This window comes from Microtus pennsylvanicus, chromosome 9 (assembly GCF_037038515.1).
Source record: "Microtus pennsylvanicus isolate mMicPen1 chromosome 9, mMicPen1.hap1, whole genome shotgun sequence".
Classification (NCBI taxonomy): Eukaryota; Metazoa; Chordata; class Mammalia; order Rodentia; family Cricetidae; genus Microtus; species Microtus pennsylvanicus.
In genome coordinates this window covers 109,054,018-109,070,749 of record NC_134587.1, presented here as the reverse complement: position 1 = coordinate 109,070,749, position 16,732 = coordinate 109,054,018, and the positions used below count along the sequence as shown (strand labels likewise).

General features: G+C 54.3%; 1 protein-coding gene across 1 annotated transcript; it reads right to left on the bottom strand.

Annotated features, from left to right (window-relative positions):
• Positions 1-382: 382 nt before the first annotated feature.
• Gdf15 (growth differentiation factor 15) lies at positions 383-2,574 on the bottom strand. The gene is made up of 2 exons (XM_075987179.1): positions 2,142-2,574; positions 383-1,157 (listed from the first exon to the last, which is right to left on the bottom strand). The coding sequence occupies exons 1-2, from the start codon at positions 2,419-2,421 to the stop codon at positions 526-528; spliced, it is 912 nt and encodes a 303-aa protein (XP_075843294.1). The 5' UTR covers positions 2,422-2,574; the 3' UTR covers positions 383-525.
• Positions 2,575-16,732: the final 14,158 nt, after the last annotated feature.

The window sequence follows — 16,732 nt, the reverse complement described above, 5'->3', positions numbered from 1 at the left end:
GCGCAAGTGTGAATGAGTGTGCGAGTGTGAATTGTGTGTGCGCGAGTGTGAATGTGTGTGCGCGAGTGTGAGGGGGAAAGGGGAAGAGAGAGAGGGAGGGAGAAGGAGGAAGCATGCATGGAGATCAGAGGACAGATTTCAGGAGTCATGTCTACCATGTGACCAAGTCAGCCTCTGGGACTTGAACTCAGGTCTTCAGGCTTGGCCATAAGCCCTTTACTCATGGAGCCGCCTCACGAGTCCCAAGAGGTCACAACACCCTCTAGCAGCTCACCCATTCTCACCCACTCATCACTTCAGCTGATGCCTTGGGGAAACAGGCTAGAAAGGTGTTTATCTTGCTGAGGTCACTGAGGCACCGTCTCAGACCCCCATATAAACCAGTCTCACGTTTATTAATAGTTTTAAATAAATAAACAATCCATTCACCCACCCAGTCTGACCCCAATAAATTAATAATATTAATAAATACAAATATAAATAGCAGGAGGGGTAGGGAGTGCAGGTGAGGGGCACACTCGGCGCTCATGCGCAGTGGCAGCCCCGGGCCACCAGGTCGTCGTAGGTCTGCAGTGACACGCCGCTGTCCGTCCGGTGCATGAGGACCACCGGGGTGTAGCTGGAGGGGACGCAGCAGGGAGCAGGCACCCGGTCAGGCTGCAGGCCGTGCAGGCGCGCTTTAATCTGCGCATGCGTGCTGGCCGAGCGGTAGAGGTGTGGACACTCTCCCACGCACATGCTCAGTTGCAGCTGGCGCGGAGACAGCACCCAGTCGCTCCAGCCCAGGTCCTCGAGGGTCGCATGTACAGTCTGCAGATGACAGCAGCGCCCGGGACCCAGCGGGCAGGAGTCTCTGGGGAACGCGTGTGCGCTGCGGCGCCCCCTGCCGGCGGCCGATCGCAGGTGCAGTTCCAGACGCGCGCCGCTAGAGGGCGTCACGGCCAGGTCTGGGGGCAGCGCCAGGCGCAGGCGCAGTGCGCGGCCGTGGGTTCCCCCGAGGCTGAGAGCGCGCTGCAGGGGTGCGGTGACGTCCCAAGCCCGCGACGACGGTGACAGCATGAGAAGTGCTCGGTGCACGCGGTAAGCTTCGTGGAGACCCTGGGTCAGCGACGCCCAGCGGACGCGGAGCAGCAGGTGGCCGCGCGGCCCCAGTCGTACTGGAAAAGAAACGGAAAGCCGTCACCCGTGTGCCTGTCCAGCGTGCAAGGCGCAGGGCGACAGGCGTGTGCCCATCACGCGTGTACTGTGCACGGACGTCACCCGTATGCCCGTCCCACGTGAAAGATGCAGGACGTCTCACGTGTGCCCGTCCCGGGTGCAAGGCGCAGGGCGTCAGGCTTGTGCTTATCACGCGTGTACTGTGTATGGACGTCTCGCGTGTGCCCATCCCGCGTGTAAGGTGCACGGCGTCAGGCGTGTGCCTATCACGCGTTAAGGTGCACAGACGTCACCCGTGTGCGGCCCACAGTCTACACAGCCCTGGCTGTCCTGGAGCTCGCTCTGTAGGCCAAGCTGGCCTTCGGGATCCGCCAGCCCCCCTCCCTGCTGGGATTAAAGGTGTGTGTTTGGTGGCTGACACCTGTTATCTCAGAACTTGGGAGGCGGAGGCTGGAGGATTGCCCTGAGTCTGAAATCCACGTAGGTTACAAATGTCTCTATGAAACAAAAAAAAAATCCCAAAAGAAAAATTTTAAATTTGGGACAGGTTCTCACTGTGTAGGTGTGGCCGCAGCTGTCCTTGAACTCATGGCAATCCTCCTTCCTCAACCTCTGGAGTAGTTGGGGACACAGGTGTGCGCCCCCACAGCTACAGTTCTGGAGACCCTACCCGCCTGGCCCCGCCCCCGGACCCCGGGGTCCTCCTCCCTCCCACTTGTGACTAGCGGAGTCTTGACCAGCGATTGCGTCAGATTCCTGATCCAGTTCCTGCAGGTTCCTCCCCTCTGGCTCCAGCCACCCATGACTCCCGCCCCCCCCCCCCGCCCCGCCGACCGGAGCGCTGTGCACCTTCAGGAGCGGCCCTGGCCTCTCTGGGTGCCACCTGTCCCGCTCCGGTCCGGGGACAGGCTGGGCTGAGCCTCGTGGGCTTGAACGCGGGTTAGGCTCGGGGTTGCTCAGGAGGGTCCCCAAATGCCACTCACCTTCTGGAGTGAGTATCCGGACAGTCGTGTCGGGGTTGGGTTCTGAGTTCGAGTCCTCACGGCTCTGGTTGGCATGTAGTCTGCTCAACAGGTCCTGGAAGCGACCTCGTAGCTCGTGAGCGTCGAGTCTGGACTCCGGGTGGGAACGTCGCTGTTCGGGCAGTGCCAGGGCGTCCCCGGGCGATGGCCATGACAGCAGCAGCAGGAGCAGCAGCAGGAACAGCAGGAACCTCAGCTGCGAGCCGCCTGGAGGCTGGGCCTCGGGCGCGGGCAGGGCCATGTCGGTTGTGTCTTCGGTGTGGCTGTGAGCTGAGCCTTCTGCCGCCGCCACCTTTATAGTCCTGTACTCTGGCCGCCCCGCCCCCGCATGCGGTGCCAACTCGAGTGACCAAGCTGATCCGGGAGGGAACCCCGAGGACTGGGGGGGGGGGCGGTCCCTCTCAGCACAAAGGGAAACCACAGGGTCTGGTGACAGTGGGGCCTGACCGTCCCCACAGAACATGTGACGGGGGCCAGACTCAAGTTAAAGTGGATTCTTCCTTCCTCTCCCTCCCCCTTTCTCCCACTCTTCCTGCCCCCCCCCCCCAGCCATGACCAAATGGCTGTGATAGAAGGGCCAAGGCACAAACTGAGGCCCACTGCACCTGCTCGGTGTCCTTTCCGCACTCCTACTAACCTTTCAAAACCCTGTGCAAACAGCCCATGCTCCAGGCCGACTGGATGGTCACACTCAGGTCCCTGACTCTGTCTCCCCAGATCGGTCTCCCCTCTCGCGGGGAGAGAAGCAAGGAGTCTACTGTGGGTCCTACCTTCATTCGGTCCAGACTGCAGGCCCCTGGGGAGCTGGGGTCAGGGCAGGGTGGTCAGGCTTGGACAGAAGATGGAGGTGGGTGACGTCGTCGCCTAGGCCTGCAAAGGGTGGCAGCTGCGGTTCGGGTCTCTGGCTGACCCAGGAATGAGCGACGAGGGGCACCTGCTGGGGTCTGGGGAGCCCAGGGCTCCCTCTGCAGTACCCATAGGGACACTCCAGGCTCTGACCGACGCCCGCATACCTCTCCCTGCCCACCATCCTGGTGCTCGCTCCGCAGGCCAGTGCTGGACCTGAGGTACAAGCCAGCGGCTGACCCCTGAACTGTCCTCTCCTCCTCAGGCTCCCAAACCCACTCCTGATGCCCCAGGCCCCTCCTCCTACAGACCCCGACCCCGCCCCAGGAGTTACCTGCCGGCTCCGGGACATTTACCCCAGTGGGCGACTCTTCAGGATCAATACGGAGGGAGATAGCCCCGACCTCAGGCTAGCAGCTGTGAAAGTTTTGAGGTAACTGTACCCCGTGGGAGAGGCAGCCTGGTGGGCACCCGGCAGGGGCGAGTGGGGTTCTGGCCTTAAATTTTTGTCTCTGACTTTTCCCCCCAAATTTAAGTCTCAAGAGTCCGGTTCTCTGCCCTGGGTGAGTTGCTGATGTCTGGAGAAGCAGCCCTGGGTCACACTGCAGTCCTCTGTTTCCCTTTCTGTGAAAAGCTGCGGAGTTCTCCATCTTTGGGGTGCAAGGGAGGACTTGGGGAGTTGTGTGCACGCTACAAATTGAGACTCCATCCAATGTTCTCCATGTGACCCTGGGCAAATTGCTCAACTGTGCGTCCAAGTAAAGCCGGGGGTCCAAAAGGAGAGAGGCCTTTCTCAGGGAATGGGAAGCGAGGGCTGGAGGCCGTCCGGGGTCCCCTGGGATACGGAGGAGCCACGGGGTTCACGTGGTTAGAGAGGAGGCCTGGTCGGAGCTGACACATGAAAAGTCGGCTCTGGCTCTTCAAGGCTGGCGGCAGGTGGGGAGAGACCTGTACGCTGGCACCGATGAGGGGACAGGCTCGCACGGCTGCCATTAAAGCGGGAACAAGCCTGGCTGTTCTGGGCACGTCTGTACCCAGCCTGACCCCACAGACCGAGAAAGGCAGCATCCCAGGTGGCCCAGGTTACCTCTCTGGACCTAGGCATCTCCTTGGCAAACTTGTGCTGGGTCCAGGCTTCTGCCCTCCCGACACACATGCGCCGCTGTGTTGTGTGACGGTGGGTGTCTTCATCCCATGGAGGCACAAGCTGCAGCAAAGGTCTAGACACCCATGTGACCTGAGTACACAGTAGGCGCTCAGTAAATGCGCAAACTCTCAGCTGTGTGTAGATAGAGACTCGGGCATGTCATTTTGGGGACTAAGTCTCTGGAAGCACTGTGTCAGAGGCCAGCCTAGGGAAAGTTCCTCCTGCCCCAGCGCCTTCTCACCCTGAGATCCCCAAACAGACAGTCCTCCTGCCTCAGTCTCCTGAGTGCTGAGATGACCGAACCATCCAGCTCCCGACCCAGAGTGACACCCTGCCTGTGAACAGGCATCTGTCTCTTTAAGACCAAGATCAGTCAACCATCGACTGTTTTCATGGAATGTTCTACAAGGGCTCCAGAGCAGCAAGGCTCCATGGGGTACCCCATTGTTGATTGGCACCACCACCCTCCCCCAAACAGGATTTCCGGTTCACAAAACTCTGGAACGTGGCATTGTGCCCACTTGGCTTCCTTTCCCCAAAATCCTTGGTTGATGACCTCATCACTGGTCTTGGGCCAAGCAAAGGAGTGGGGTGGCCCATTTGTGGGCAGTTGGCCAGCCATGACCTCAGCGGGCCAGGACCCTGACTTCCTCCCCAGGAACAGTTGCTGGGTCCAGAGGCCACACACTGGGGCAGAGGTGAGCTGCCCACGCTGCCCCACCTGTGTCAACAGAGGAAACCAGCCCCCTCGTGACTGAGCAGAGTCACGGGAGTCACTAGAGGGTAGGGTGACCTGCCGTCCTCTCACCGTGATGACCCCAGGACATCCCCAGAGCCCAGCCCAAGGGCTCAGATCACGACCAAGACACACCACTATCAAATTCTCAGCGTCGATGTCAATGTCAGGCAAGAAGAACTCAGATAGGCTTGGACAAACTTCATGTCGAATTCCTGTGCATCTCTTAAGCCCCACTTTCGGGGCCCCATCTTTCTGTCTCGTGGCTGCTCAGGTTTAGACCATTTGGAGTTCCAAAACAGGGCCTTTTTCCTTTCTGGGAGTTTTGAAATGGGGTGTGCCTGACCCTGGCTCATCTCAAACTGTTGCTCCCTCTGCTCCAGCCTCCTGACTGCTGGAGGACCTGAGGCTTGGCCCAATATAACCTTTATAATCCCATCACATGACTCTTTGCTCCAGTCATGGAGAGGTGGTCACAGCCAGGAACCAGTGGGGCTGTGACTGGAACCTCAAGAAGCTATCCTGCTGTTTTACCAGGATGGGGAAAAAAGCCCTGAGCCCAGAGAACAGACTCCAACCCAAACCTCGAAGCTGCCAGCTTGGGGCTGTGAGACTCTTGACAGCCAGACCTCCCCTCCATGACCACCTACAGCCTGAGCTGTGAACAACAAGAACCTTAAGGGCCACAGGGCTTTCGGTAATCCGCAAGGAGCCATCCATCCTCCATTCCCGTTGACGTAAAAAAGAGCTCCACAATAGCCCGGAATGGAGTGTAACAAGGGTTTATCTATCTGGGGTAAACTCACAGAAAGAATAGTGATCCTCAGTCTTCTGTGTGAGCTGGGAACTCAGCCAACAACCCCGCACACACTTTTTGTCTGCATTTATAATACATGAGACCATGCCCAAAGTGGACCAGTATCTTAAAGGTTGAAGGAGTTCCCACAGCATATCCACCCACCCACCCATCCACCCACCCATCCACCCAGTCTCTTCTGTGCTGGGGACGGCAGCTGGGCCTCTCTGCTCCTGAGTCCCATCCAGGGCCGACATCCTCAGACTTGCCACTTTGATGCTGTATTTATTTACAGGAATTGTTTTATTTCTAAAGCACAGGTGTTACAAACTTCCTATTTTATGTAATACAAACATCTCTGCTCCTGGGTTCTAGAACACTGGGTCCTAAAGAAAGCACGGACATCATGGCAGGCCCCAGTCCCTGCCAGGCTCCTCTCACCTGCTCTGAGGTGCCCCAGAGGCCGCATCTTTGTCTCTGTGTAAGGCACAAGCCTCCTCCGGCCATGCCGCCCTGAGTGTGAGCCTTTCCCGCTGTGCTGGATGCTGTGTCACAGGTGACCAGGTGACCCACCCCTCCTGTCAAAGCACCCAGGCAGAACGAACAACAGAAAGCCCCTAGGAAGCGAGGCAGGAGGACGTGGCTCAGTCAGGGCCACAGAGCAGCTTCACCGCTAGCGTTTGGACAAGTCACAACGTCCTGCTCAAAAGGGAGGCTAAGTAGGAGGCTGGGCCAGGCTCAGTGGGCTTGGTAGTGTGCCCAGAGCTCAGTTGGCAGGGTGATTGTAGTTCAACTGGTGGAGTGATCTTGGTAGACGTGAGGTCTCATCTCATCAGGCTGGACTACGGGACTTCTGGCCGGGAGATCAATGCCAGCATTCCTCTGGAACTGGTGAAAATTGCTGTCCCCAAAGCAATCTCTCCCCAACTACTCCTCCGGATATCCACAGGATTTGTCCGTCCTGCGCTCCTGCAGGCAGCCCTGGCTGTGTCCGACGGATTATTCGCTGTCTCCTTCGCTGTGTGTGCTCTGGACTCTTCTAGACCTCGGGACATTTCTCTTTGCCCAGCGTCTTTCGCACACAGCACGTGGTGCTGCGGAGCTCAGTGGGGAGCGGCCCTTCGCACGCCGTTTGTCCTTTGTGAGACCCCCTGCTGCCCCGTGAGGACAGCGAGCTCCTGGGAGCTGGAGCCCCATCCCCAGGAGAGAACAGCTTTTATAGCCAGAAAGAAGGCGGGTCAACGTACGGCTGGGGCGGGGCTGTAGGGAGGACACGGGGCGGAGGGGGAACACAACACACGGGACAATCATAACACACGAGGCGTGGAGGGGAGGGGAGAGAACACAATACACGGGGGCGGGGGGCGCTACACATATGGGGAACACAATACACACACGGGCGGGGGAGAACACAGCACACAACGGAGGGGACACGACACACACATGGGGGTGCAGGCATGGCAGGCGGGTCCCTAGGGCTCAGTCTAGACGAATCAAAGAGCTCCAACCTCAGGGAGGAGCAGGGGCGAGAGTGATGGCTCTTGAAGAAGACCCAGGTTCGGTTCACTCCACGTGCCGCTTACACTTGTGACTCTGACATCCTCTCGTGCCTCTGTGCGCACTGCACGTTCATGGTGCACAAACATGCAGCAAAACACTTGTGCACATAATATAAATCTCAAAATTTTAAAAAGGTGGAAAGAGATAAAGACACCTGATGCATGCCGTCCTTCATCCCTTGGGGTGCGCTGGTGCCCTGGAGCCTGCGGAGGAGGGGCGCCGAGAGCTCAAGGCCTAGAGAAAACAAACTGGGAACTGATGATGCTCCTTCCCTCCTTCCTCCCTCCCTTCTTCTCTTCCTCCTTCCCTCCTTCCTCCCTCCCTTCTTCTCTTCCTCCTTCCCTCCTTCCTCCCTCCCTTCTTCTCTTCCTCCTTCCCTCCTTCCTCCCTCCCTTCTTCTCTTCCTCCTTCCCTCCTTCCTCCCTCCCTTCTTCTCTTCCTCCTTCCCTCCTTCCTCCCTCCCTTCTTCTCTTCCTCTTTTCCTTCCTTCCTCCCTCCCTTCTTCTCTTCCTCCTTTCCTTCCTTCCTCCCTCCCTCCTTCCTCCCTCCCTCCCTTTCTTTTTTCCTCCCTCCTTCCTCCCTCCCTTTCTTTTTTCCTCCCTTCTTCCTCCCTCCCTCCTTCCCCTCTTTTTTCTCTCCCCTTTCTCTCTCCCTCCATTTCCCCCTCTTTCTTTCTTCCTTTTTCTTTTTTTTGTATTTCCAGACAGGGTTTCTCTGTGTAGATCTAGCTATCCTGGAACTCGCTCTGTAGACCAGGTGACCAGGTTGGCTTCGAACTCACAAAAAGATCCACCTAGCTCTGCCTTCTGAGTGCTAGGATTAAAGGCATGCGCCATCACCACCCTTTTATAGCATCTGGCATTTGGGGAAAGTATCCATGAAAACATCAATTCATCCAGAGAAAGGGCAGAGTTCCAAAGATGGCCAGGTACGGCCTCTTCGACCCTGGAAATATGCCTGCAAATCGCAACTTGCAAAAGCCAGAGAAAGCCAGGAGGCTCCCTGGGGACTCACAGCACACCTGGGCTCGGCCCTGGGACCCGACCTCAGCAAGCTGTTCTCTGGCCCCTGTAAACCTTGGCAGGTTTGCCCCAGGCAAATAAGTGTAAGGAACAAGTTAAGTTGAAAGCCGGCCTAGTCGGCAGAGTGCTTGTAGCTCGGTTGATGCTGTATCTGCTCAGCACGCAGGGCTTTGGGTCCTCAGCTCGGCATAAACAGGCTTGAAAGAAAGGGTGACCCAGGACACCCAACCAAGTTCTCAGCACAAAGGAGATTTATTTGTTCCCGAAGGGCAGAGAACAGCCCCTGGAAAGACAGGAGACAAACGTGGCAAAGAGGTAAATGGCAGTTTCTAAAGGGAAAATGGGAAACCCTGTGTTAGCGTGAGGTGTTTAATTTTGATTTGACGTGTTAATTGGGTGAATTAAAGGGGGCTTGAATACTTATTTCTGGACTTCAATACTTGAATAGCTGGACCTTGGTAGTCAGCTCAGAGAAAGGAAGTGGCCAAATAAGGAACTAGACCTTTGTGGCTAGCTTTAGGAATGTAATCTAGTGACTTTAACAAGGCAGAGGGGATGGGGGAGCAGGGCAAGGCCTGTTAGAGCCACGCTTGCCACGCTTGGACTGGCCAGAGACCTTCAGTCTTCCCATCACTGGGGGGTAGAAGCAGGAGGCCCACGGGGCACACTAAAACCTGGAGCAAGGGTCAGTGGTTAAGGCACTGGGGGCTCCTGCAGAGGACACCAGCTCCATTCTCAGCACACAGGAACTCCAGCTCCAGGAGATCCAGCATCTCTGGCCTCCGAGGATACCTTATCTCAAGTCTCATGTGTTGTAGAATATTCCTTTACATTGCACCAAGACATGTCACTGTGATTGGTTTAATAAAAAGCTAAATGGCCAATAGCTAGGCAGGATTTGGGGGCCAGAGAGAACTCTGGGAAGCAGAAGGGTTGACACTTGCAGAGTTGCCAGCCAGATGGAGCAGAAGCAGCCTGGGGAGGAGTAGACTAAAGGTGACCGAGCTGTTTCAAAGAGTGTTGATTAAAAGATTTGGGTTGCCTTTAACCCCAGCAGTCGGGAGGCAGAGGCAGGAGGATCTCTGTGAGTTCAAGGCCAGTCTGGTCTACAAGAGCTAGTTCCAGGACAGGCTCCAAAGTTACAGTGAAAAACCAAAAAAAAAAAAAAAGCTATGGGTTAGTTTAAGTTATAAGAGCTAATGAAGGACAAACCTAAGCTACACTCGCTCTCGTCATTAATAAGAATCTCCATGTGGCAGGCAGGACAGAGGCAGATGGCTATACTCATGTGCACAATCCTACACAGACAAACAAATCCATATAAGTAAACAAATAAAGACACATGAGATCAACAAGGCTTTCTATAGAGAGCACACTCAATGCTGGAGGTAGAAACAAGTGATTCTTCTCATCCCAGAGATGCCAATCTCTCTTCTAAACTAAGTGGGTCTCGCTCAGTCTTCATTTCGGGCACTGGGACAGAGCCTGCCTGCCTCCATCCTCCGGGTGCTGGGACAGAGGCCCGCCTGCCTCCATCCTCCGGGTGCTGGGACAGAGGCCCGCCTGCCTCCATCCTCCGGGTGCTGGGACAGAGGCCCGCCTGCCTCCATCCTCCAGGTGCTGGGAGAGAGGCCTGCCTGCCTCCATCCTCCTCCGGGTGCTGGGACAGAGGCCCGCCTGCCTCCACCCTCCTCCGGGTGCTGGAACAGAGGCCTGCCTGCCTCCATCCTCCTCCGGGTGCTGGGACAGAGGCCCGCCTGCCTCCATCCTCCTCCGGGTGCTGGAACAGAGGCACCATGCTTGTTTTGTTTGTTGCTTTGGGGTTTGTTGTTGTTTTTCCAAGACACTATTCTTACTATACAGTCGGAATCGGGCTCAAGCTCACCATCCTCCTGCTTCAGCACCTTAGGAGTTGAGAAGATGAGTCCTCACTCTGCCACCATGCACAGCAGGATGTCAGTTGTTTTTTTTTACCTTTTTGTATTTACTGTAAGGAGAGGTGTATATCACAGGACGCAGGCACAGTCAGAGGACAGACTCCCTGGGTCCTTCCCTGCACCACGTGGTCAGAGCTGGACCGGGGCTCAGTGGTCAGGGCCCCATGCACAGCCTGAAACCTCGCATTCCACCCTCAGTGGCAGAGAAGAGACCATGGACATCCAGCCAGACTGAAGGCACAGACAAGCACTGGGGAACCTGGAATGCTAACCACACTGGTTCCTTCAAAGGAAGGGACGTCTAACCTGCCCAGAAGGATGGGAGGGGTGCAGTTAATATCCTGTGACCGTGGCAACGTCTGTGTGTCTGTCGATCTGTAGAGCCATTTTCACGGAAGGCACCACGCGTTCTTTACCATGAGTTTAGTTGGAGTCACACCTGGTCTTTAGGTCACTGTGTTCCTCGAGGAGATTTATATAAGCTTTGTTGTGCGCCCAGGACTGAATGCGTTATCACCAGGAAAGTTTCCTGAATTGACCTGTTCTTAAATATGACTAAAATAAACTACCTGGGGTCAGACTGTTGAAGTTTAAACTCACACTGGCTACCAAGTCATGCTGAACTTCTTGTCACTCTGCTGGCCATGGTGATCACAGAGATACCCCCACACACACCCAGTCAGCAAGGTGAGAGAGCTGCCAACGTCTCTGTAACGTTCTGTCTGGCAGTGAGAAACACCTGCACTTCCCCAGGGCACACAGAACATTCTCCAGGGACCACCATGAGTTAGGCCATAAACAAGTCCTAACAATTCTAAAAATAGCAAAACCATAGGAAAAGTATTTTTCAGTTTCAACTGAATGAAACTGGCTACAGGCATGGTGGAAAACACCCAGCATCCAACATTCAGAGTGGAGGCAGGAGATCTGGGTTTCAAGGCCATCCTTAGCTACCTAAGGAGTTTGAAGCCAGCCTGGGCTACATGAGACCCTGTCCCCAAAGGGGGGGGGGGGATAAGAGTAACATTCCACAGCTCCTGTGCACCTCGTGTGACATTCCCAGTTGCCCAGACCTGAAACAATCACACAGAAACTGTATTATTACAGCACTGCTTGGCCTATTAGCTCACGCTTCTTATTGGCCAGCTCATATATCTTAAATTAACCCATTCCTATTATTTTATATTTTACCACAAGGCTCATGGTTTACTGGTACTGGCAAGTGAGCATCTTTCTCCTCCGGGGGCTAAATGGTGTCTCCTTGACTCCACCTACTCTCTCCTCCTCTATCTGCGTGGAATTCCCACGTTGCCCTATTCTGTGCTGCAATAGACCCAAATCAGCTTCTTTATTAGCCAACGGTATTCACAGCCTACAGAGGGAATCCCACATCATCTCTATCTGTCTCTGCAGATTTAACAGATACCACCCAGGGAGCTCTGGGCTGTGATGTGACTGTTCTGTCCCTTCACCTGGATCAGCTAATCAGATGCTCCTATAAACACCCCGTTGCCAAGCCTTTGACCAGCTTTTGAGCCTTCCTTGGCCCTGAATGACTGATGCCCCATTTCAGCTGGAAGCAGTTAGAGAAGAGAATACATGGTCCCTGTCCCCTTAACTGGCTGAAAGTGTTCAGCCAAAGGCAGGTACCCTTTGGGGGAAACCTGTTGCTTACCTGCCAATCATTCTGGGATGGTCCAGCAAATGTAAAACAAACCTGTTGGATTAAGAGAAACAAAGGAGAATTTAACAGAATTAACTGGAGACTGGCAAGGAATGGACCACTCCTTCCCTTTGCCCCCCCTCCGGGTCAGAAATACCCCTTATATGAAATACCCCTGTGAGATATGTTTGGAAAACCCCTGCCCTGTTTAACTACTAATTTTCCTTCCTCCAGTGCAGATGCCAGAAGAAGAGGAACCCACTGCAGGTAAGACTGACCAAAGACAATGGGGAGCAGGCAAACGCTCCTTGGCCTGAGTGTGCCATTTAGATTTCAGACTCCATTTTACTCGCAGACTGAAATAAAATTAGGATTCCCAGGCCCTAGGGGAGCTGGGAACCTTCCAGTAGCTGCCCCACCTCCTCCCTAAACCACAGAAACATCATGGCGCCCATGTGGCCAACTAAATACACGTAAAACCTGAGAGGGCTTGAAAAAGAATTCTAGACAAAAAAAAAAAAAAAGATACAGAATTTAACACAGCTTCTTGCTGTTTGCTGCCGGCTTGCCACAGCTCTTTTAAGAGAGATTTTCCTGATTCAGCCACAGCAGGAAAAAGCCCCAGCTGGCCGTGCTGCCAGCGCGACCTCTGGCTCTTTGGGGAGATGGAGCATTTGAGTGGGCTTGTGAGCAGACTGCTGAGTGCCTAGAGATGGGGCACTGTGCATGTCTCTAGGGGTGGCAGCTCCACCGTGCTGGACTGTGCGGAGCAAGCAGGAAGTACCATATATACCATAGTAATGGAGCAGTTCAGTTTAAGACTGGGCAGGCAAGTGGGTAGTACCTTATATACCATAATAATGGAGCAGCTTAACTTTTAAGAAGTACTTAGCATTTTAAAAAGTGCTCCTGGATAGTAAAGAATTACAGATATAGCTGGGCGGTGGTGGCACATGCCTTTAATCCCAGCACTCGGGAGGCAGAGGCAGGCGGATCTCAGGGAGTTCGAGGCCAGCCTGGTCTACAAGAGCTAGTTCCGGGACAGGCACCAAAGCTACAAAGAAACCCTGTCTTGAAAAACCAAAACAGAGTACAGATAATCATAGATTCAAAGGGGTAAAAAAAATAAGCCACATATAAATGGAAAATTCACAGAGAGTATGGATTATGTATATTATTGTGCTATCTTTGAATTTTTTTGACTGTGAGAGAGACATTTATTTTCTGGGGACTGCTAAGATAAGCCAACATACATATTTCTTTCTTTGTTTTTTTGGTTTTTGGGTTTTTTTTTTTTTTTTGGTTTTTCGAGACAGGGTTTCTCTGTAGCTTTGGACCCTGTCCTGGAACTCACTCTGTAGACCAGGCTGGCCTCAAACTCACAGAGATCCGCCTGCCTCTGCCTCCCGAGTGCTGGGATTAAAGGTGTGCACCACCACCCAGCAGGACTTTTCTTGACAATTAGACATATCTGCTCCTGGCAGCACCAAGCTACTTCAAGAGGATGATAGGCATTAAAGAGGCTCCTTATGGAGTTGGTTAGCCATTTGGGCAAGAAATTGCTCTTGCCTGGACTGTTGCATAAACTGGACACAAAGAACCCACAGAGAGAGGACTGCTGAACTTGCCTAAAAGGTGAGATGATCCTTCAGGGTTCCTGCTTCATGAAAGAGTCTGCGAGACATTCTGTGAAATACAGGAGAAAGTGACTGGCAAACTGCCAATATAAGTGGAACTGCCTGAAATTTCCTGCTTCATGGAAAGTCTGCTGGATACTAAGGGCCTGTGGGCTGAAGATGGATGCCCCAACGGTACAAAAGAACTTTGAGTGACTGTCTTGGCAGTGAGATGTCTCTGTTATTTCTAGAGTTTTGGAAGTTGCTTACAATGCACTTCCCTATTTACTTAGTTAATAGTATATCCTTCTGGAGTCTTTGATAGAGTTGAAGACATATATCTATAGTTATAGTTTTCCTTAGTTATGATAAAAGATAAAGTAGATATAAATATTGTATCTGTAATTCTAGCTTGATAACTGTTTTGTTATATGTAATTTTACTATGTTAAAGTTAAAGCCTTCCTTTTATTTAAACAGAAGGGGGAGGTGATGTTGGAGTCCCCTCTGTGTGCTGTGATTACCATTAATGAATAAAGAAACTGCCTTGGCCTCTTGATAGGGCAGAACTTAGGCAGGCAGGGAGGGCTGTACTGAATGCTGCCAGAAAGAGAGTGGAGTCAGGGGGACGCCATGGAGCCACCAGAGCCAGACACACCGAATCTTTGCTGGTAAGCCACTGCCACGTGGCGATATACAGATTAATTAAAATGGGTAAAATTAACATAAGAGTTAACCAATAAGAAGCTAGAGCTAATGGACCAAGCACTGTTTTTAATTAATACAATTTCTGTGTGATTATTTTGGTTCTGGGCGACGGGGATGAACAAGCAGCCTCCTCCTCCATTTTTGTGTTTGTAAACCCTGCTTCTGCCCCTGGTCGGGCTGTTAGAAGAAACGAGACTTCCGAGTCTTTGTCCTGCAGCCTTGACCATCAATGACCTGTGGTGACCACTCCTGTGGTGACCACTCCTGTGGTGACCACTCCTGTGGTGACGGCTCCTGTGGTGACCACTCCTGTGGTGACGGCTCCTGTGGTGACCACTCCTGTGGTGACCGCTCCTGTGGTGACCACTCCTGTGGTGACCACTCCTGTGGTGACGGCTCCTGTGGTGACCACTCCTGTGGTGACCACTCCTGTGGTGACGGCTCCTGTGGTGACGGCTCCTGTGGTGACCACTCCTGTGGTGACGGCTCCTGTGGTGACGGCTCCTGTGGTGACGGCTCCTGTGGTGACGGCTCCTGTGGTGACCACTCCTGTGGTGACCACTCCTGTGGTGACGGCTCCTGTGGTGACGGCTCCTGTGGTGACCACTCCTGTGGTGACCACTCCTGTGGTGACGGCTCCTGTGGTGACCACTCCTGTGGTGACGGCTCCTGTGGTGACCACTCCTGTGGTGACGGCTCCTGTGGTGACCGCTCCTGTGGTGACCACTCCTGTGGTGACCGCTCCTGTGGTGACGGCTCCTGTGGTGACCGCTCCTGTGGTGACCGCTCCTGTGGTGACCGCTCCTGTGGTGACCGCTCCTGTGGTGACGGCTCCTGTGGTGACCGCTCCTGTGGTGACGGCTCCTGTGGTGACCGCTCCTGTGGTGACGGCTCCTGTGGTGACGGCTCCTGTGGTGACGGCTCCTGTGGTGACCACTCCTGTGGTGACGGCTCCTGTGGTGACGGCTCCTGTGGTGACCACTCCTGTGGTGACCGCTCCTGTGGTGACGGCTCCTGTGGTGACCACTCCTGTGGTGACGGCTCCTGTGGTGACCACTCCTGTGGTGACCGCTCCTGTGGTGACGGCTCCTGTGGTGACGGCTCCTGTGGTGACGGCTCCTGTGGTGGTGACCACTCCTGTGGTGACGGCTCCTGTGGTGACGGCTCCTGTGGTGACCACTCCTGTGGTGACGGCTCCTGTGGTGACCACTCCTGTGGTGACCACTCCTGTGGTGACGGCTCCTGTGGTGACCACTCCTGTGGTGACGGCTCCTGTGGTGACCACTCCTGTGGTGACCACTCCTGTGGTGACCACTCCTGTGGTGACCACTCCTGTGGTGACCGCTCCTGTGGTGACGGCTCCTGTGGTGACCACTCCTGTGGTGACGGCTCCTGTAGTGGTGACGGCTCCTGTGGAGATTCTTTAAAGTCCTTGGAATCCAAAGCACTGTCTCTCTCCTTCATGCCACATAATGGCCTAGGTGTAACACCACCAAAGGCAATGCCAATGCAGATGGCCTATGTAGCCACGCGGGGCCAGGTCCAGACTGCTGCTGTGGGTCATGTCTGTATCTGTGGCCCAAGAGCAGCCAGTGTCTGGGCTGATGTCCACGGCTCATGTTGCCATAGGGGGTCCTAGGAGCCATGTGTGTTGAAATTCAAGGGGTATGCTGAGCCAACCCTACCCCTCACTGGCCCTGAGATAACTGTCCCTACCCCACACCATAGGTGAGAGTTCGGCCCCAATGGCAGGGGCCTAGGAGAGCTGGCTCTGGCCCTTGCCAAGTGGGGACGGCTCAGCTACCACCCAGACCCACATCCTGGGCCTTGGGTTGGCTCACCCTATTATCTACCCCATCTTTGATCTGCTGGTGTGTGTGAAGGGACTGGCCCTGTGGAGCAAAACCCCAGAATCTCCATGACTCGGGACAACAGTACAATGGCTGAGAGGAGCTTCAGTGAGGATCCAGTGACGATGACACCAGCGGTCTTGATCCAGACCAGACTCATTGCAGCGGACATTTTGTGGGTGCAGCTGATTGGACAAGAGGGTACACTGCTTGACACACCACAGCTCCGGGTGTCGCTAGGAGGAGCGATGAGGTGTTGGAAAGGTGAAGGAGCAAGGCAGAATTTTTCTGGTTGTTTTGTTTTGAAGTAATTTGGGGGGACGCTGCAGGGATGAGGGGAGAACTGGTAGGGGCTGAGAGGTGAGTGGGATTGGGGTACATGATATAAAATTCCAAAAGAATCAATAAAGAGTTGTGTTTTTTAAAAAGTAGAATGCAGATAACACAGTGAGGTGAAGATAAATAATAAACAATAACCAAAGCCTGTAAACAAGTCCGGGCTCGGGCAGCCTGGAGGCCAAGCACTTGCCTGACACAAAGAGATAGAAACAGAGACAGATGCAGACAGACAGAGACACAGAGACAGGGAGAAACAGATACAGAGAGACAGAGTAGCAGAGAGAAAGAGACACAAAGAGTATGGAGAGACAGAGAGAGGGAGAGGCCGAGAGA

What these genes read in the sequence shown, in the direction of transcription:
- Gdf15 (XM_075987179.1), bottom strand. Translation starts at nt 2,421, where the DNA reads ATGGCCCTGCCCGCGCCCGAGGCCCAGCCTCCAGGCGGCTCGCAGCTG. An exon ending in CCGGATACTCACTCCAGAAG is followed by an intron (nt 1,158 to 2,141) that starts GTGAGTGGCATT and finishes TTTCTTTTCCAG; the next exon opens with TACGACTGGGGCCGCGCGGC.